The 17,264-nt window shown below is 39.6% G+C and overlaps 5 protein-coding genes across 5 annotated transcripts; 2 read left to right on the forward strand and 3 right to left on the reverse strand.

Moving 5' to 3' along the window:
* Positions 1-1,022: 1,022 nt before the first annotated feature.
* LOC126802904 (thioredoxin-like protein Clot) lies at positions 1,023-2,282 on the forward strand. The gene is made up of 2 exons (XM_050530617.1): positions 1,023-1,308; positions 1,771-2,282. The coding sequence occupies exons 1-2, from the start codon at positions 1,164-1,166 to the stop codon at positions 2,022-2,024; spliced, it is 399 nt and encodes a 132-aa protein (XP_050386574.1). The 5' UTR covers positions 1,023-1,163; the 3' UTR covers positions 2,025-2,282.
* A 2,226-nt stretch (positions 2,283-4,508) lies between these two features.
* LOC126802811 (sister chromatid cohesion 1 protein 3-like) lies at positions 4,509-9,076 on the reverse strand. The gene is made up of 13 exons (XM_050530519.1): positions 8,933-9,076; positions 8,505-8,766; positions 8,374-8,420; positions 8,242-8,291; positions 8,079-8,149; positions 7,453-7,985; positions 7,240-7,357; positions 7,025-7,161; positions 6,374-6,930; positions 5,692-5,731; positions 5,528-5,570; positions 5,292-5,412; positions 4,509-4,726 (listed from the first exon to the last, which is right to left on the reverse strand). Exons 1-13 carry the CDS (start codon positions 9,054-9,056, stop codon positions 4,628-4,630), a joined length of 2,202 nt encoding a protein of 733 aa, XP_050386476.1. The 5' UTR covers positions 9,057-9,076; the 3' UTR covers positions 4,509-4,627.
* An 819-nt stretch (positions 9,077-9,895) lies between these two features.
* LOC126802714 (30S ribosomal protein 2, chloroplastic) lies at positions 9,896-12,066 on the reverse strand. The gene is made up of 4 exons (XM_050530387.1): positions 11,763-12,066; positions 11,587-11,688; positions 11,197-11,496; positions 9,896-10,265 (listed from the first exon to the last, which is right to left on the reverse strand). Exons 1-4 carry the CDS (start codon positions 12,027-12,029, stop codon positions 10,227-10,229), a joined length of 708 nt encoding a protein of 235 aa, XP_050386344.1. The 5' UTR covers positions 12,030-12,066; the 3' UTR covers positions 9,896-10,226.
* A 233-nt stretch (positions 12,067-12,299) lies between these two features.
* LOC126801785 (60S ribosomal protein L6-like) lies at positions 12,300-13,882 on the forward strand. Its single transcript, XM_050529245.1, has 4 exons — positions 12,300-12,598; positions 12,818-12,924; positions 13,302-13,483; positions 13,587-13,882. The coding sequence occupies exons 1-4, from the start codon at positions 12,339-12,341 to the stop codon at positions 13,740-13,742; spliced, it is 705 nt and encodes a 234-aa protein (XP_050385202.1). The 5' UTR covers positions 12,300-12,338; the 3' UTR covers positions 13,743-13,882.
* Positions 13,883-14,021: 139 nt separating this feature from the next.
* On the reverse strand, positions 14,022-17,261 carry LOC126801784 (FT-interacting protein 1). The gene has a single exon (XM_050529244.1). It carries the CDS (start codon positions 17,203-17,205, stop codon positions 14,137-14,139), a length of 3,069 nt encoding a protein of 1,022 aa, XP_050385201.1. The 5' UTR covers positions 17,206-17,261; the 3' UTR covers positions 14,022-14,136.
* Positions 17,262-17,264: the final 3 nt, after the last annotated feature.

The raw sequence follows: 17,264 nt of genomic DNA on the forward strand, positions 1-17,264 counted from the left end.
TGGGGGAGTGTGGCGGCAGAGGTGGTCCGACCTTGCGACGACAGTTGCTTTTCCTGTCTTTGTAGCAGCGGGAATGGAGATTGATGATGGCTCTGGGAGGAGGGACGTTGTGTGTCTGATCTATGGTGAGAGGACAACATCAAGATATGTGCACTCAAGTCTTAAGGGTTTGGTGGTGACGGGTGAAGTCTGCCAATTCTCTACCAGCGATATCTATCCGATGGTGGTTAGTGACCAAATGCAGTGGCGCACAATGGTCTGGGTGAGGGAGCGGTGGTGGATTTTGTGTGGCAATGGTGCAACACCATGTCCAAGTCTTGGACTTTCTTTGCTTCTCTTTGGTTGTGGGCCTGGAAGTTTTTGTTAAGCCTTGTATGGTCTGATAATAAGAGTTGGGCTCACTTTATGTGTCTTAACCAGTTTGTTTATTTTTAATAGTTTTAATTATTTATTTTGTTTAATAAATCTCTGCCTTAGATACATAGGGATAATCGAGTTATGTGTCTGTTTGCACACTCAATGTGCCTTGTCTCTCTAGATCGCCGGTGAGTTCTTTATTTCGTCAAATGGTCGTTAGCTCGTTGCCGCCTAATGGCAGGATGAGACTAAGTGTCGTCGGATTTATTTTTCTGGGAGCTGTTTTATTAGACATTAAGATATGTAGTCGATGCTTCATTGTTTATAGTGTTACATATATATTGTGCTCTCAATTGTATCACCGCTATTTTAAAGCAAATATAGTCGTTATTAGGATAATACTTTTTACTAGTTAGTGTTTTGTTGGATACTTATTTCTAAAAAATATTGATATTATTTTAGATTTTTGTAATCAGTTTTAGGTTTCACGTTCATTTTGTAATCGATAATTTCATTAATAAAGACTTTAAGCAGCCAAATGGCCCACATCAGCCTTTTATTCAAAAAAAAATAACGCAAACTACGAGGTAGGAGGGGTGAGATAAATTTGAATAAGAATGACCAGGCCCAATGCCAGCAAAACTATACCCACCTAGCCCTACAACACGAAGAATCTATCCTCCCTCGGATATCGTCTCTATATAAAAACCAGAAACGCCCATCAATCCATCGTCAACATCGTCATCTTGTTCTTGTTGTTTTAGGGTAATCACCGTAATTGGGTTGTGAGAAGAAAAGGGAAAGAAATGCCTGTGAAAGTATTGGACGCGACCGTCTCCAGCTTCGACAGCGTCTTTGAGAAATTCAAAGAAGAATCACCAAACAATAAGGCCAATTTCATTCTCTTCCTGGCTGACAACGACCCTTCCACTTCTCTCAGCTGGTGTCCTGGTACTCTCTCTCTCTCTCTCTCTCTCTCACTTCCGATTTCAGATCAACTTACCAGTTACTAGAACCAACAGCAAAGTATCATGTTGGTTTGGGTTTTTATTTTCTGGGTCTTTTGTTAGAAGCTCAGGACTTTGGGGACTTTGTACACCATTCTAGGTCAACAATAGCTTTGAGTATCTAGAATTGCTTAATAATAGCTTGTGTTTTGTGGGAGCCTCAATTTGTAAATACATGTTTGCTATGTTTATAAATCATGCTATATTCTATGAATTTGAAAATGGATCATTGCCCTGTAGTACTACTGTAGAGTGGCCTTCACACTGGTTGGTGAAATAAAGTATGGTTCTTGGTTGGCTGTGTTACTAAATAATTTGAGCTAGTATTTTGTAAACTACTTGGGAGGAGGTTTCTTTGATTTATAGAATCATAGTAAGTCATTGATTTTGATGTTTTCTGTGTCAGATTGTGTGAGAGCTGAACCTGTAATCTACAAAAAACTGGAAGCTGCACCGGGTGATGTCGCACTTCTGAGAGCATATGTTGGAGATAGACCAACATGGAGGACTCCTCAACATCCATGGCGAGTGGACTCAAGGTTTAAGATTACTGGAGTTCCAACGCTCGTCCGCTGGGAGAATGATGCGGTCAAGGGTCGCCTCGAAGATTATGAAGCGCATGTTGAGAAGAAGATTGACACCCTTGTGTCTGGAAATTAAGTACTTTTAGCATTCCAATCAAAAGATGTTTGAATTGCCATGTGTTAATGTGGCTTGTTAAGACTTCATGTCAAAGTTTAGCACCAATGGTAACTGGGAAATATAAAGGCTTCATGCTAGGAGCATGTAACTCACAAATTAATGTGTTGCAATTCGCAGTAGCCAATTGTTCTGGTATCTCCTGCCAATTTACACCATAAACTACGAATATATGAAGATATAGAATGCCTATCCTTTTTTATAGGACATTACTGCTGATTGATGCATAACATAAGCTCGCGCTTAAACCAGGATAGTTGCTTTTTTTTGTTGTTGCATAAACTGAAGGTCAACCCTTTTATCTGCATATATGTATGCTGAAGGATACTACAGTAAGAAGATGGATTCACAAGATTGATGAACCAACCAATGATGAAAAATTAAATATCTTGATGATTAACCTGTGTTATGAAAAAAATTAAAAAATGTAGATGACAATGGGCGAACGCGAATGGAGGGAAAGACGGACATCCCGGTTTTTATCGGTTAATTGATACTGAATGTATCCTTGGCTTCTGCCTCGAAATTTTTGGATGAATGAACTTCAGAAGGTTCAAACAAAGATCTCAACCAAGAAAAACAAACAGAAAATCTATCTAGGACCCAAAAAAATGAAATCATGCAAAGCCATTATAAGAAAAAGAGAAAAACTGAATGTTTTTGTTAGTCTTTTAAATAGTGCAACCTATCCTTTTCTGAAGCCAATAGCAACAAATTATAGCGCAAGTAAAACACAGGCTCTGATGTCTTGGCATCTTGCCACCGGTGAAACTTATTTACATCCCCGCAAAAATAATATTCAAGAGTCGATACACTGTATATGTCGTACAGTATTCTGAAACCTACGTGGAGTTCCAGTATTCGTGTTATGGATTTAGAAGACTGAAAACCATCATGTGTGATGGAATTAGATGTTATTATTATTCCCAGATATTTGGTTGTTTTGAAATATTAAATTAAAACCTTAATAAAAAATTTACCTGAAGAAATTCTGGGATGACTTCTTCTAGAGTTCTATGTTCTATTTGTGAGATAAGAAGTCTTTTATGATATTAGACTAGGTGACATGTAACGATGATGCATTACTTTTGCGGTCGGGTACATATATCATTTAAACTAAAATCTCACAATGATAATGGACCAGGGTTCATGCTAAGAGAAATTAGGTATCAAGGATGTTTAGCAGTTGGAAGTAGCCCAATTCTGAATTCTTCTGCCAATTTACAGTCTAAACTATGAATGATCCTGCTTATATGAAGTTGTACAAGCAGAGCTGCAGAAAAGGTTTAGACACATTATTTTCATCCTTTAGATTGAGCATTAGTGATGATTGATGCATACCATTAGTCGGTTCAGTGACTTGCATATTTTTTTCTACCCTGAAATACTGAAGAATAATGAGGATTGTGAATCCAACATCAAGAGGTTAACTAGTAAAGAAGAGTCAATTATACGATGAATTTCTGCTTGTCGTTTCTGAGAATTTTCTTAGCTAATGAAAAATGTAGATTTTTACAACCAAGCAATATAAATATATTAATCAGTACAGATTTAAAATTATGGAGAAAAATAGTCAACTGCAGCAGAACTGTATACTGTAGTTCCAAGCTAAACGAGTAGCAGTGCCTAATAATGGCGCAGGTAACCCAAAGGTACATGAGTTCAATGAAAATACCTAAAACATTTGCTATGTTATATAAAATAGATAAGAAACAGATTATTAGATTTACATATGGTGAACTGGAATCACTAGAGCACAAATAGAATAATTTACCACAACCTCTTGTAAATACACATGAGGACTGCACTTCTATGAGATCAAAAATTTCTTTCCAAATTTCTGTACAAAATCAACATTAAGCTCCCTTCTTTATTCTGTGACCTGGCACTTCCTGCAAAACTGTCAGATGGTGAAAAATTAGCCTGCTTATACTTACTGATTGTAGATTACATGTCAACGACATAGCCAAATAGAAAAGTGAATTGAAAAATGAAAGAAAGATAAGCTCCCGAGTACAACATTATACCCATACATTACTGATAGTCATTGCTGAGGTACAGTTACCAACCCTTAATCTAACATTAATGTATCAGTAAAACATTTTACTGAAACGGAAAAGACAAGGATGATTAAGAAAAATTTAAAGAGTGGGTCAATGTTCCAGTAGTTCACTTTTGCAAATTTAAAGTCATATGTACATATTTTCATTAGAATAGTTTATCCAGATGCTTAAATTAAGCCTGTCAAATATCAACTTCAGCTTTTTAGACCTAGGTCTGCTCTTAAGTTTCATATGCTTTCCGCATTCCCCATTGAATTCGATACTCAAACAGAAAACAAAAATATTCTCCCTTTATGTTAAATTACTAACCTAAGTTACACGGGTTGTCTTATATAGTTATATAGTTGCCACATATTCAGTAAGGTACAGAAAATTGCACAATAGAAAAACATTAAACCCACCAACATCGTTACAATACAAAGCTCAACCAGAAGTAGGCAATAAGATCCTTTACCTATATATGTGAAAGCCAAAAGGCACATTAAACAACTTCAGATCATCTTAGATTTGAGCCTTTGAAAGGGTTTGAGTCAACTTCAATCTAATGTCACCATAAGGAGCTTCTTGCTTTACATCAATAAGGTCATAGCTCTTCAAAACCTGAAAAGTACCAGGACTTATTACTTTTACTAATACAAACAGATGACAGAAATTTATGAGAAATTACATACAAACACTCTTCATCACCTACTTCACAAGCTATAAAAGGAGCAAATAATAAATCAATTTAACAACTGAAGCAAAACTCAAACCAACATATTAGTTAACAGCAAGCCTATCATACTAAAAGTTTTTTTTTTTTTTACTCACGGCATATATTTTCAATAATCAGGTTGTACATATCAAGTGTGCCAAATTGTATGCATAGTTCCTTTCAATGATCTATGAGATAGTGTGCATGCTCCACAACTGAACTTTTCAGCCAGAACAATACAAAAGAGATCCCAATTTTTTTATATTATATTCAAACCACATGATGCAGCATAGATATCATTCATCCCAACAATAAATTGTCCATTGTTGTAGAGCCACTTCACGTGTGCAGATGCGGTAGCAGAAATTTCGTTTCTTCGTAATCCTGCTCTTAGAGATATTACTTGAAACATTTCCTGTTTGCCCTTAATTTATTCAAAACAATAGCCTAAGAAATGCCTGAGAAAAATACCAGTGTTTCAAAGAACATTCTAGCACAAAGCTTTCTTCTTTTTCCTTCTAAAATTTTGTTCAAGCTGAGATCACTGGATAGGTCTTCTGGAGATTGGCTTTTCAAATATTGAGCCACAGCCCTGCACGCAAATAAGTAAATCCAATAAAATATGCAGATAGAGAATACAAATGTGCCTTGACTAACATCTGGGCAACCTTTACAAACAAAGAGAGAAAGGATAGAAAGAGAAGTACCTGGTTCTGACTGACAATGAATCAACTCCTGATCCATGAGAACCTGGAGTAAGCATACATCATAATCCAAACAATGGAAAAAAAATCATCCAAACAGTGGATATAATAGTTCAATTAATGATCATTTGACTTATACACAGATGACACAAATAATTTTCAGTTACCAGCTGGAGTACGATCATCTGCTTCCAAAAACCAAAGATCCTACAATAAAATATTCCAGTAAGTTAGATAATGGCTTCATAGTTAACTAGTCAGCATATCTCAGTGATCATTTGACATTATAAATCCATTTATTTACCATGTCCATATAGCATTATCTGTTAATTAGTGCACATATCATATTATTTTTATATGTTTCACTCACTGATATATCACTTCTGTAACTTTCATCCTTCAATAGCCTCTAAAATGTATTGTATAAATTATGTCAACACAAAAAATCTGAGTGTCTGAAATTAGATAAATAAGCTTCAAAGAGTATGGCATGTACTAGATAAACATGGGTTATTCAAGGCCCAGTGAAGCACTTCTTTTTATTGTTGTAGTAAGCTTTTTTATTATGTTTTTTAGAGAATTAAGGAACTGTGCTTAGTTGAGCAAGCTGATGGCATCATGTTTAAACGAACCTCCGGTTCTTTAAATCGAGTTTCTAATATTATACCGGGCCTTACATCAATGTAATCCTACATCTAGTGCCTTGCATCAACAGAAAAACAAAATCAGGCATGCACTGATCAACAAAAGAACCAAAAAGTAAACTGAAAAGGCAGAAGGCATGTAAAGAAGAGAAACACATTTCATATATACACATACAAGTGATACAACCAAATGCTCGAAACTTACTTCTGCTTCCTCAATTGTTGACTCGTGATTATGTGAAGGAACTGCGTACTCAGGCCGTACTCCCTTCTCTAAAGTTGTCCTTTGTGTTCCAAATTCAGACTCTCTAAATCCAGCTGACACTGTTAAATCTGGTGTCTGCAGTATTTCAGTTCCAGTATTTGTTTCCAATAAAGGAACTGAAGCTGACCCCATTTTCGATGGGGCAGGAGTAAAGTCATATATTATCGGAGAATGCCTTTGAGGTGGTGAATCCGGTGTAGTATTGTCCCCATCATGTTCACCACCTCTAAGGTGTTCAATATCTTCACACTCAGTAGCAGGAGAAGAATGGGACTGTGGAACTTCATTGGCAGGGGCAGAGTTTCCAACTCCGTGATCTGGGGAGACATCAGTTGTACGAGGAGGCATAGGAGATAGTGCAGCCCTATCTTCTGAGAGCACTTTGGTTGTGGGAGAAGCAGGTGATTGCCTGGGGTCTGGAAGAGCTTCCTCAAACAAATGGGATTTTGTAGATATGTATGTTTCATCATATATGTTACAAAGATCAGAGCATAACCCTGAAGACAGAGACACAAATTCTCTTGAATAAACTCATTATCATGGAGGAGAACAGTAAGAGAAAACTTTTCGTTTAAAAGACAACTTAATTACCTGTTAATGAAAGCTGAAGGAACGCTTGTTCCTTTCTCAAAGCATTGTTCAACTTCCAAATACCCAATGTAGAGGACGGAAGCTTTTTCCTTTTGCGCCTCAAATCACTTGCATCTTTAATTGTCTTCCCAATAAACCTACAAATTCACAACCTTATCTCAGTAACCAATACAAGAAAAATGTTGGTCATATGACAAGTATGTATGTACTCTTACTTATTAGATAGCACAACAGGATCATCAAAGTACTGCTTCTTTCTTTTCCTTGGTCTTGGCTGCTCAATAACTGGTTGTTCAATAGGTGGCTGTTCAATAAGGGGTGTTGATTGAATTGCTGCAACAACAAGAGAGAAACATTAAAAGATAAGGTGGAGATTCTTATTGTTCATCGAAAGCATATGTTATATAGAGATAATAATGCAACCGCACCAATTGAAACAGATGTATTGATATTCTGTCGACCCTCAGATAAAGAAGCAACAGAAGCTGGTGTTCCTAAGCTTGGCTGGACTGCTGGAGACGGCCCAATTGAATGCATACTTCCCTCTGTAATTGGAGAAAGTACGGCCTTCTCATTTGTAGGTGGGTCATGTGGTTCAGTAACATCATTCTCATGACTGGCAGAAAATAGAAAGGTTTCTGAGCCTATATCAGAAACTGCATTGCGTTCAGTTTCTATTTCTTGAACATCTTCAGTAGAACTGTTGTCTTTCTCACTCAAGTTAAGAACTTCTGTAGCCTGACTTGGTCCAGGATCTTGACTTCTATAATCCTTCTCACTTTCCATTTCTGGACGGTCTGGAAGGGTATCATCACTAGGCCTCCGTTGTTCATGCGCCGGACTATGAACACATAATACTCCTTCAGGACCTTGAGGGTTTACCTCGTCATTATCAATTGTTTGTTCATCTGACAGATTGACTGGACTATGAGTATCCACTTCCGGATGTAGAGGTACAGTGCTGTAACCATGGAAATATAATAATTTATCATACTGCTTTCTCAAATAAGATATTAAAAAAGAAGCAAAATTTGAATTTCATTCGGAAGCATACTCCATATCCATAGGGGTAGCATGTGAACCAAAATCCTCAGTTTGATGTGATGGATACTCCATCAGGATATCCTAAGTAGATTACAAATCTTGATCAGTAACATCACAATTTTAATGCCTTAGAATTTGAAACATATATAAGAGGGCAAGTACAAGAAAGGTACCTCATCTACAGTTATAACAACAAAAGGGTTTGTTGCAATAGGAAATTGTTCTGTGATATGAAATTAAAATATGTTAAAAAGACTTATCAAATATAAAGAACTCAAAAACAAACAGCAACTCAATTCAATAACCTGATAGTGTGATGTCCTCGTGATTCCCAAGATGATCACTGTGAGCCCTGATGAGGAAACGCAATCAACATATCATGATCAAAAATTAAAGCAGAAAGATAAAAAAGGAGAGGGACAACTGAGACAATTACCCATCATAATCAAAGTCAGGACCGGAATCAAAAGCATCAAGATTTAGATTGTCAGGCAAAGTAATAGACTGGAGCGGCGCTTGCATTGCGTTCTCCGGCAAGCTCAAGTCTATAGAAGCAAAAGCCTTCCTTAGGCCATTCAATACAAGATTACAGTCCTGGTGAAGATACTCCACTTTCTTCGAGTAGATACGAACAACCCCCAGCAAAAGGTGGCCCGACATTCTCAGAGCAATCGGAACCTCCGGAAACATGATGCGATCTGACAACCAACAAATTGCTTGTCAGCTAATTGCTTTTGAAACACTTGAAAAACTGAGCATAGAATTAAGTTGAAAAGAAGCGGAGTTGAGGATGTAAACAAGAATGGGTAGACGTGATGAACATAAAGAAGAAAGCTTGAAGGCGAAAGAGAGGGACCCACAGACCGACGGTGGAGGGGATATCGGTGGAGGCGTAATGGGACTTTTTGAGGCGGTGTTGGAGATGGGCGGCGCACCAGACGGTATTCAAAGGGCCCTTCCGAGCCAATATTGTGTGCGAATAGAACATCCTCGGCTTCCCCACTTCCAAACCGAACTGAAACTGAAGAAGCAGCAGCAGGGGCTTTTGTTTTATGTTGGGTTTTGAGTTATGAGAGATTGAGGAGGGGTTTTAGGGTTGATATGTTTTCTCCCCAAAAAATTAAATGGGAGCGGGAAATATGAAAGGTGCCGCCATTTTTGGATTCAAGAATACCCTGGTCTTTTCATGCCATTAGCTCTTGACCGATTTTGATCATTTGATTTGGTTTTAATGCGGAGCTGTATATGTCAACCTTCCAAGTAGAGAAGATTTTAGGGGAAATACTCCTATTGAATCATGGACTGATTTACGGCTCAATTTTTTTGGTTTGACAACTCCACTCATCCAAGTAACATACCAAATCATCCTCCAACTCTACTAAACCATCATTGCTGCTATTTTTCTCTGCTAAGGACAACTCATACATATATTGATTTCTAGCTCACACGACAACACATTTTGCACGTAATTCGGTAATTGACAACAGCTAGCTGCATTTATACGGAATATGAAGTTGAGGTGAACACAGTGTATGTGTATTCTTCAAGTTATGTAAGCAAGCACCGGATTACCATAACACTACCAAGTTTCCTATTGTTTTCTTGGAGCTGTTTTCAGTTTTCTTTCCAAAAAGCTGTGAACTTGCCAGCTATTTTAGTATTTCTACTACACTGAGGTTTCTATATATGTATACAACACCTGCATTGATGTAGAGTAATTATCCAAAATCCTGTCGTATGTAGAGTTGTGGTGGTATTGAGGGAAATATAAATTTGAAAATACTAGCACCGAATTGATCCAACAGCCATACCTAATATATCCACAAATTCAACCAAATTTAATCATAACGCTTAAAAGGATTAATTGAATACAAATGATGACACCTGATGCTGTCGAGCTCGGAGCACCGAATTCAACAAATAAAAACTCATTAAACATCAGCTTCTACCAGAACTGATAGTTTCAAATTAAGGCACCAGTATCTCATACGCTTTGGTCTATTAACTGATCAGCTTATATGAGGATCGACTACAAAACCTCATGTCATGACAACATCATTGAGATCAGAACCATCAGAAGAGAATATACTTTGACTTTTGTACTAAGTAGACATGGTCTGATGTTTCAGTTTTTGATGTAGAATGTTCTGCCAGTTTATTATGCCTTGTTGACGCGAATTTTTTGGCCTTCAAACAACTGCAGTGAACAAGATATAGTAGAACTAATTCAGTAACGGAAACATGGGGCTCACAGAATTCCAATTATTCACAAAAAGCAACCAAAATTCATCCCAATGAACTCAAAACCACAATACATTATGAGTTCAATGAGAAAATCAGTAGGATAAAAAAACAGAGACATGCATCATGTGGACTGAAGATGGGTATTGTGCTTCACATTACATATCGCTACATATACATTAGTTTGAAAGTATGCAGACAAAATTCAAGTTTGAAAAGCAGGCCAGCAATTCTGTCTTTGTTCATCGACTGTTATCAGTGCCTCAATAATAATAAAAGCACAAGAGGGACATTGATGAGCCTATGAAGTAACAATAAAACTAAGTTAGTAAATGGGTGATCTATGTGTGCAAATGTGTAAGGGACGGTTCTACAGAAGACTTGCACACCTTGCAATCGCTGTTTCACTATTCAATACAATTATACATATACCTAATTACCTACAACCATGACTGCAGGTCAACAATTAGAATTTCAACATTTTCAACGAAAGGCATACCTTTATATTTAAAAGAACAAAATACTAGTCACTCCTCCAATTTTTAGTAACTCGAGAGTTTACTCCTTCAAGTTTCAATTTCAACTGATCACTCTTTATAATTTTTAAATTCGAGCAATGTCGTCATTTCGTCATCTTTTCATCCAATTTGAGTGTCAAGTTATTTTTTGGGTAAACAGAATTTGGATGAACTTAACAATTGCTCGAATTTGAAAAGTATAAGGAGTGATGAGTTGAAATTGAAACTTGAAGAAGTAAACTGTCGAGTTTGTAAAACTGTGAGGAGTAACCAGTATTTTATCCTATTTAGAAATAGGAAAAATGATCAAATTATGCTCAGGGAAGATCCAAGTATATGTGCAAGTGTATATATCATCTAGAAACTTACAGTGTTGTTGAAAGATGAGATGGCAGCATCTACATCCTCCTCCGAAGAGAAAGACACAAACCCAAATCCACTAGATTTCGATGTTCCAGGAACCCGGGAGACCTTTGCACTAAGCACTTTGGCCTTTTCAGAGAACAGCTTTTGGAGTGTTTCTGTAGTCACTCCCTTTGCAAGATTTCCAACATAAACCTTGTGGGGGCTGTCGACGAATTGTGACTCTTCTGCCTGAACAAGTGATAAATCTGGTTGCAGAAGGGGTTTCTCCGTTATGTTCACCTTGATCTCACGCCCTTCAATCTCCTGGATTAACAAGGAAAAAGAACACATATAATAAATCACCATCCAGTCTCCAACCCTGTTTATAAAAACATGAATGGTGGAAACACTTACAGTTCCATTGAGCTTGTCAACTATGGTATTTGCATCTTCCACCGTCTTTGTTGTAACAAACGCAAACCTACGACTTCTTCCCGAGTACTTATCATACATCACCTACGACCAGAGCAAATCCTTAGCAATCCCCAAGTTGATAAAGCAGAGAAAGAATTAACGAGATGAGATTATACCTCGGCCTTCTCCACAGCGCCATGTTCTTCCACGATTTTGGTGAGCTCCGCATTATCCACAGTCCTCGGAATGTTGCCGATGTAGACTCTCCTGGCGGCCTTGGAATCCGGGTCGGCCGCGACTTCTTCGGCCACAGCATACAGCCGCTGATAGCTTCCTCTTGAGGTCAGCTTCTGAAACGGCGTCGCTTTCAGGGTCAGCTTCGGTGTTGAGATTGGGCGGCGAAGCAGATTGGGTGACGAGAACAGTGTTGAGATTGTCGCCATTTCTTAAACCCCCCGAAGCAAAATCGAACAAGCAGAGTCTTCAGAGAGTTCTAGGAAGCAAAACTAGGCATTATCTCATTATCTAAAACCCCCCACTTTTCCTATTATCACCCGCTGGTGACGCTAGCTTTATTTATTTTATTTTTATTTTCTTTCATTAATTTGGGACAGGCCCGTAGAAGCGTAATTGGGCCGTCAACCTAGAGGCCCAGTTATCGCGCGGCGTATATATGTGAGTAGTTATGCTAGGGTTTTTGGTGGCCAAAGCATTTGAGAGAGAGAGAGAGAGAGAGAGAGAGAGAGAGAGAGATGGCGCCGAAGAAGGAGAGGACGGCTCAGGTGAGCAGAAACCCTAATTTGATCAGAGGGATCGGGAAGTACTCGCGGTCGAAGATGTACCACAAGAGAGGGCTTTGGGCTATCAAGGCCAAGAACGGCGGCGCTTTCCCCTGCCACGCTAAGAAGCCCGCCGCCGAGGTCCCGGCCGTCAAGGCTCCCAAGTTCTACCCGGCCGACGATGTCAAGAAGCCTCTTATCAACAAGCACAAGCCTAAGCCGACCAAGCTCAGGTCCCTCCTCTCTTTCTTTTCACTCCTTTCAGTTGTGGTTGATTGTGTAGAAAATTCTAGTTAGGTATAGAAATGATGCGATAATTGAATAAAGTTGTGCATGATGCGCAAAGTGACTTTTTGACTGTGTAGAAATTTGGATCTGGGTAAAATTACAGTAGAGATTAGAAGGTAATGGAAGTGTTACCGAACGCATGCTGACGTATGAGTAATGTGCAGGGCAAGCGTTACCCCCGGAACTGTGTTGATCATTCTGGCTGGAAGGTTCAAGGGCAAGAGGGTTGTCTTTTTGAAGCAGCTGTCTTCTGGCTTGCTTTTGGTCACTGGTAAGAAACCTACCCTTGACTGAGTGAGAAACTGTTCTTGCTTTTGGTTACCAGTTATTGCCTTCGTGTTTATGTTCCTATGAGCAACGTGCATTTAGTTAGTCAGTGTATGTGTGATTGTTCTGCTAATTGAGAATTTGGAGAATTCATCGATGGTTACTGTATAATCTGTGTGGGATTAAGTGATTAAGTTTTGCTTGGGTGCTTGATATTAAGCTGAAGAAAACTAGTCTGCATGTACTGGACAAAATGTGCCATGTGTGTCTATTTTACAAAGCTAATTGGATTGATATTAACATGTTCATGCCTCATCACTATTTTCTTTCCAAGTGAGTTTTTTATCTCGATATTTGATTGCTGTATTTCTTACTATCCAGGGCCATTCAAGATTAATGGTGTGCCTCTCAGACGGGTGAACCAATCTTATGTTATTGGAACTTCCACCAAGGTTGACATCTCTGGTGTTAATGTGGAGAAGTTTGATGACAAGTACTTTGCCAAGGAGGTCCAAAAGAAGAAAAAGAAGGGAGAAGGCGAGTTTTTTGAAGCAGAGAAGGAGGTTGGTGTTTGATCATCTGTCTTTCCACGTCTTTTTGGCATGCCCATTTTTTGGTCCTGCTTGATCTTTCTTCTGACCTTTGGTGTATTTTATTGTATTGCAGGAGAAGAATGTACTCCCCCAGGACAAAAAAGATGACCAGAAAACTGTGGATACTCCATTGATTAAAGCCATTGAGGGAGTTGCAGATTTGAAGATTTATTTGGCTGCAAGGTTTTCACTCAAGCAAGGAATGAAGCCACATGAGCTCCTGTTCTAGAGAACGAGTTGGAAGTATTAGGATTTGCTGTTCTTTCCTACAATTCTACAAGTTTTGTTTGACCTTGGTCTCAGTGGTTGTACTTTATAAAGTTGGACATCTAAAATATCTAATCAGATGTTTTTGGTCGTGCACTTGAATTCTTATTTCGTATGATTGACTTGTTTTTTTGTTCATTTACTCGAGTGGGTGACTTGGTGTTGATAATAGTTTCCTGATAGTTTTCTGGACTGGGATTTGAATGAATATTATCTCACAGAACAATCTACAAAATCACGTGTTTATTATTTGAGGCACCCTTGGTACAAAAGTAAGTTAAAATACACAACTTATTTGACACAGTAAGATGGGTTAACTTAGAACATGAGAGACTGAAAGTGTCTTGTGATTAATGTCACAGTAAGCTGTCTGCTCGAGCTGATAATCTCCGGAAGAAATTGCTTGGTGCAGAAGGCAGCTTGCTTCGAAACCTTGGGTGCCTCAAGTAATACAATCCTGCAATCAGAGCAACCACTCGGAGGGGGGTCACATAGAGAACCACAGCTGCACAAAGACTGAATACTATGAAAAGGCTAGTTGCTCTTGGGTCTCTCCAGCTGAGTAGGGACTGAAACCTTTCCCCTTGTGTTGCTATGTCACCCACAACTGTCTGTATCCTCCCTGCTACACTTCGAATCCTGTCATACCTCATTCGAACAATGTCATGTGGTCTTGAGCTCGGAAATGTGTCAAATTCTTCGTCAAGCTCATCCGGATGAACTGCTTCAGCCCACGAAAGCTTAATATCCATATGAGGAGGATGTCTAGGCCTGAATCTGTAGTTCCACATTCCAATCAGGAACATGTAGACGAAAAGAGTCGGAAGTATCAACTCTGGGTACCAAATCAGTATCAGAAACAGAATGTGAACGAGGACTGTTGTCATGGTGTTTTTCCAATTGCATACATCACTGAACCATCTGCTCATGGAGAACATGCTGGAAAGTAGTGACATGATTCGAAAGAAGTTGGCTTTGCTCCTTCTCATGCTCCACATGTGTGAATCAACATCTAGCATGTACTCTACCACCTCCTTTCGAAGTGGGGGTTCAGCTCTGCCAAGCCTCCCAGCTACAATGTTCATTGCTTGGTATCGTAAATTGTCTACTTGGTTCACTGTGAATGGATGCAAGTAATGCATTTTTGGCAGCAAAGGGTGTCCATAAACATAGATCATGTTAGCTAAAGAAAGGGTGGTGAACCGAACTGCTAGTTGGAGGTCTCCCATTTTCTTAACTCCATTAGGTTGCAGAACAAGGAGAGGGTATGAGTGTGTATACATTCGATGAGCTTCAAGTGTTGATAGTCGAATGCGTACCTTGCCGATTCGTGAATCTCTTGCTGCGCTGGCCGCCATTGGTGCTGGTCTCTCAGCGCCACCAAGATGACAATTGTCGAAAACCCCCAAAGTTATCACAGTGCATGGATCATAAACTTCCCAAGTGTACTGCTCATTCCATTTAGGACTGAGTGTGTCGAGAATTGTTCTGGTGCGAACCCATTTCTGGCCATATTTAGCTACGCAATAAGCATCTGTACTTCCTCGGCCATCTTTCATCTTCATTGGAAGAAGCCCTTGTGCACTTAGTATCCCCACCTCCAAAATCCCAACAGGCTGCTTCCACAGCTGCCTTGCAGTTGGCCGTTGATCACTTATGTACATTGTTGATTCATCTAGTACATGGTATCCACCTTCAAGACAAACTCTCAGGTGAATTCTACTAGAAAACTTGAGATCTTTCCTCCTATCAGGTTCTAGAACACCAAAGCCATACTTCTCAAGGTTGAACCAGCGTGAATGCACAGGCCTGTGGTCAAGCCGCTTCTCGAACATGTCAATGGGCATGCTCATCTTTCCCAGCACCTCATCTTTCGAAGGGTGGACTCGATCTTCAACAGTGATGATCAGCTGCTCTTCAAAAGGTTCAGCTGCCACAAAGACTAAATCTTCATTCCACAATGGATTAGCTGTATGAGTTGGACATATCTTGGTTCTGAGGACTTGGTTTCCAACTTGAGCTTTGACAAAAACTTCTGGGATGTGGCTTCTGTCATTAGGCAGCACATCCTGAGCTTCAATTACATTCACTCTAAGGTACCACAGTTTTGGTGAAACGTATACCTTGGATCGGATATTATGAACACCTTCACCATAGACTGCTGCAGCGTCTGAATGCCATGCATCAGGAAATGCTTCATCAGCTTGTGTTCCCATCCAAACTGCAACCATGATTTCACCTCTAACCTTGCCTTCTCCGCGGCGGTGCTCAAGCCTGTACCACTGAGGAGCAAGAGGACTATCCGGTGGAACTCTGGTGGGAATCTCATTCAAGTCAAACACCACCCTTCCAAGATAGTCATCTCTTCCAATCATCTCTTTGTCTTTGACAAAGACTTCTAGCACAGATGACTGAATGCGCTCTTTTGAAAAGGCAAACACCTGGTTCCACTCTGGATTCATTTTTCTCTCAAAATGCTTTGTTCTTCCCTTGTAGTTCCCCAGCTTTACTTCCACATAAGGATCACAGCTTGCGGTAATGGAGCTGGGAGGGAGGTCTTTGGCCTTCACAACTCGAACATAGAGATAAAACATCTGCTCTACAAGGTCATAAGTGCTGGTATATCTCTCACCACCACTCATCCATCCTCTACCTCCGTATGCTCCACCATTTGGCCACCTCTCACCAAGCTGAGGGTTGGTGTCTTTAAGGTCATAGTCTTCTTCATGGCCATGAGGGGCTTGCGGACGTACTGGCTGCATGGTTAATGGGACACCTAGAGAATGTCTCTCGACTGATATGTCTGCTGCTTGTTGCACTTGATATTTTTGTAGGTGATGAAATGTTACTGCCTTCTCCGTCTCCTCCTTCGACTCTTGAGCAGATGAATCGCCAATCAAAGAAACAGTAGCAACAGCTTTCGGAACTGCAGCAAATACTTTGCTATGAGATAGGACCTTGTGTATATCTGGTTGTTGATGAGACTTGGAAGGAAGGGCTTCTAGTGCTTGGGGTTGAGGAGATTTTGATTCAGATTCTGGTGAGATATAGATTTTTAGGCCAATGTCACCCTTGACAGATGACAAAAACCACTTCTTCTCTAGTTGGAATCTTTGATAAGCCTCCTCGCCTTTCTTGACTATGTTTGAGCAGGGAATTCTTACCCTTCCAAGGAAATGTCGGCCAGGAATAGGGACTCTCCTCTCGTTGTACACAGAGACTTCAATGGTTTCGTGATGGAAGTTTTCAGTTTGGTTGATGTCGAAGACAAGTTTCTGGTCCCAAATTGGGTTGAGGTTCTTTGGAACAGTTTTGGTTCGGCTAAGCTGGTTCACAAAATCAACTTCTACAAATGGACTAGCAGACCCCTCTCCGTCTTTGGGCATAAGATCATGAGCATCAACAACTTGTACCACCAGCTTCATCTTGGCTGCTGTGAGAATATGAGGAAGTAGCACCTCACAAGTGATCCAAAACTAGCTTC

This window comes from Argentina anserina, chromosome 7, assembly GCF_933775445.1.
Source record: "Argentina anserina chromosome 7, drPotAnse1.1, whole genome shotgun sequence".
Lineage (NCBI taxonomy): Eukaryota > Viridiplantae > Streptophyta > Magnoliopsida > Rosales > Rosaceae > Argentina > Argentina anserina.

Coding starts and splice junctions, on each gene's coding strand:
- LOC126802904 (XM_050530617.1), top strand. CDS start 1,164: ATGCCTGTGAAAGTATTGGACGCGACCGTCTCCAGCTTCGACAGCGTC. Junction 1,309..1,770: donor TTCTCTCAGCTGGTGTCCTG/GTACTCTCTCTC, acceptor TTTCTGTGTCAG/ATTGTGTGAGAGCTGAACCT.
- LOC126802811 (XM_050530519.1), bottom strand. CDS start 9,056: ATGTTCTATTCGCACACAATATTGGCTCGGAAGGGCCCTTTGAATACC. Junction 8,292..8,373: donor CGAGGACATCACACTATCAG/GTTATTGAATTG, acceptor TTCATATCACAG/AACAATTTCCTATTGCAACA. Junction 5,732..6,373: donor CAACAATTGAGGAAGCAGAA/GTAAGTTTCGAG, acceptor ATTTTATTGTAG/GATCTTTGGTTTTTGGAAGC.
- LOC126802714 (XM_050530387.1), bottom strand. CDS start 12,029: ATGGCGACAATCTCAACACTGTTCTCGTCACCCAATCTGCTTCGCCGC. Junction 11,689..11,762: donor GCGCTGTGGAGAAGGCCGAG/GTATAATCTCAT, acceptor CTCTGGTCGTAG/GTGATGTATGATAAGTACTC. Junction 11,497..11,586: donor TTGACAAGCTCAATGGAACT/GTAAGTGTTTCC, acceptor TTGTTAATCCAG/GAGATTGAAGGGCGTGAGAT.
- LOC126801785 (XM_050529245.1), top strand. CDS start 12,339: ATGGCGCCGAAGAAGGAGAGGACGGCTCAGGTGAGCAGAAACCCTAAT. Junction 12,599..12,817: donor CCTAAGCCGACCAAGCTCAG/GTCCCTCCTCTC, acceptor AGTAATGTGCAG/GGCAAGCGTTACCCCCGGAA. Junction 12,925..13,301: donor TGGCTTGCTTTTGGTCACTG/GTAAGAAACCTA, acceptor CTTACTATCCAG/GGCCATTCAAGATTAATGGT.
- LOC126801784 (XM_050529244.1), bottom strand. CDS start 17,205: ATGAAGCTGGTGGTACAAGTTGTTGATGCTCATGATCTTATGCCCAAA.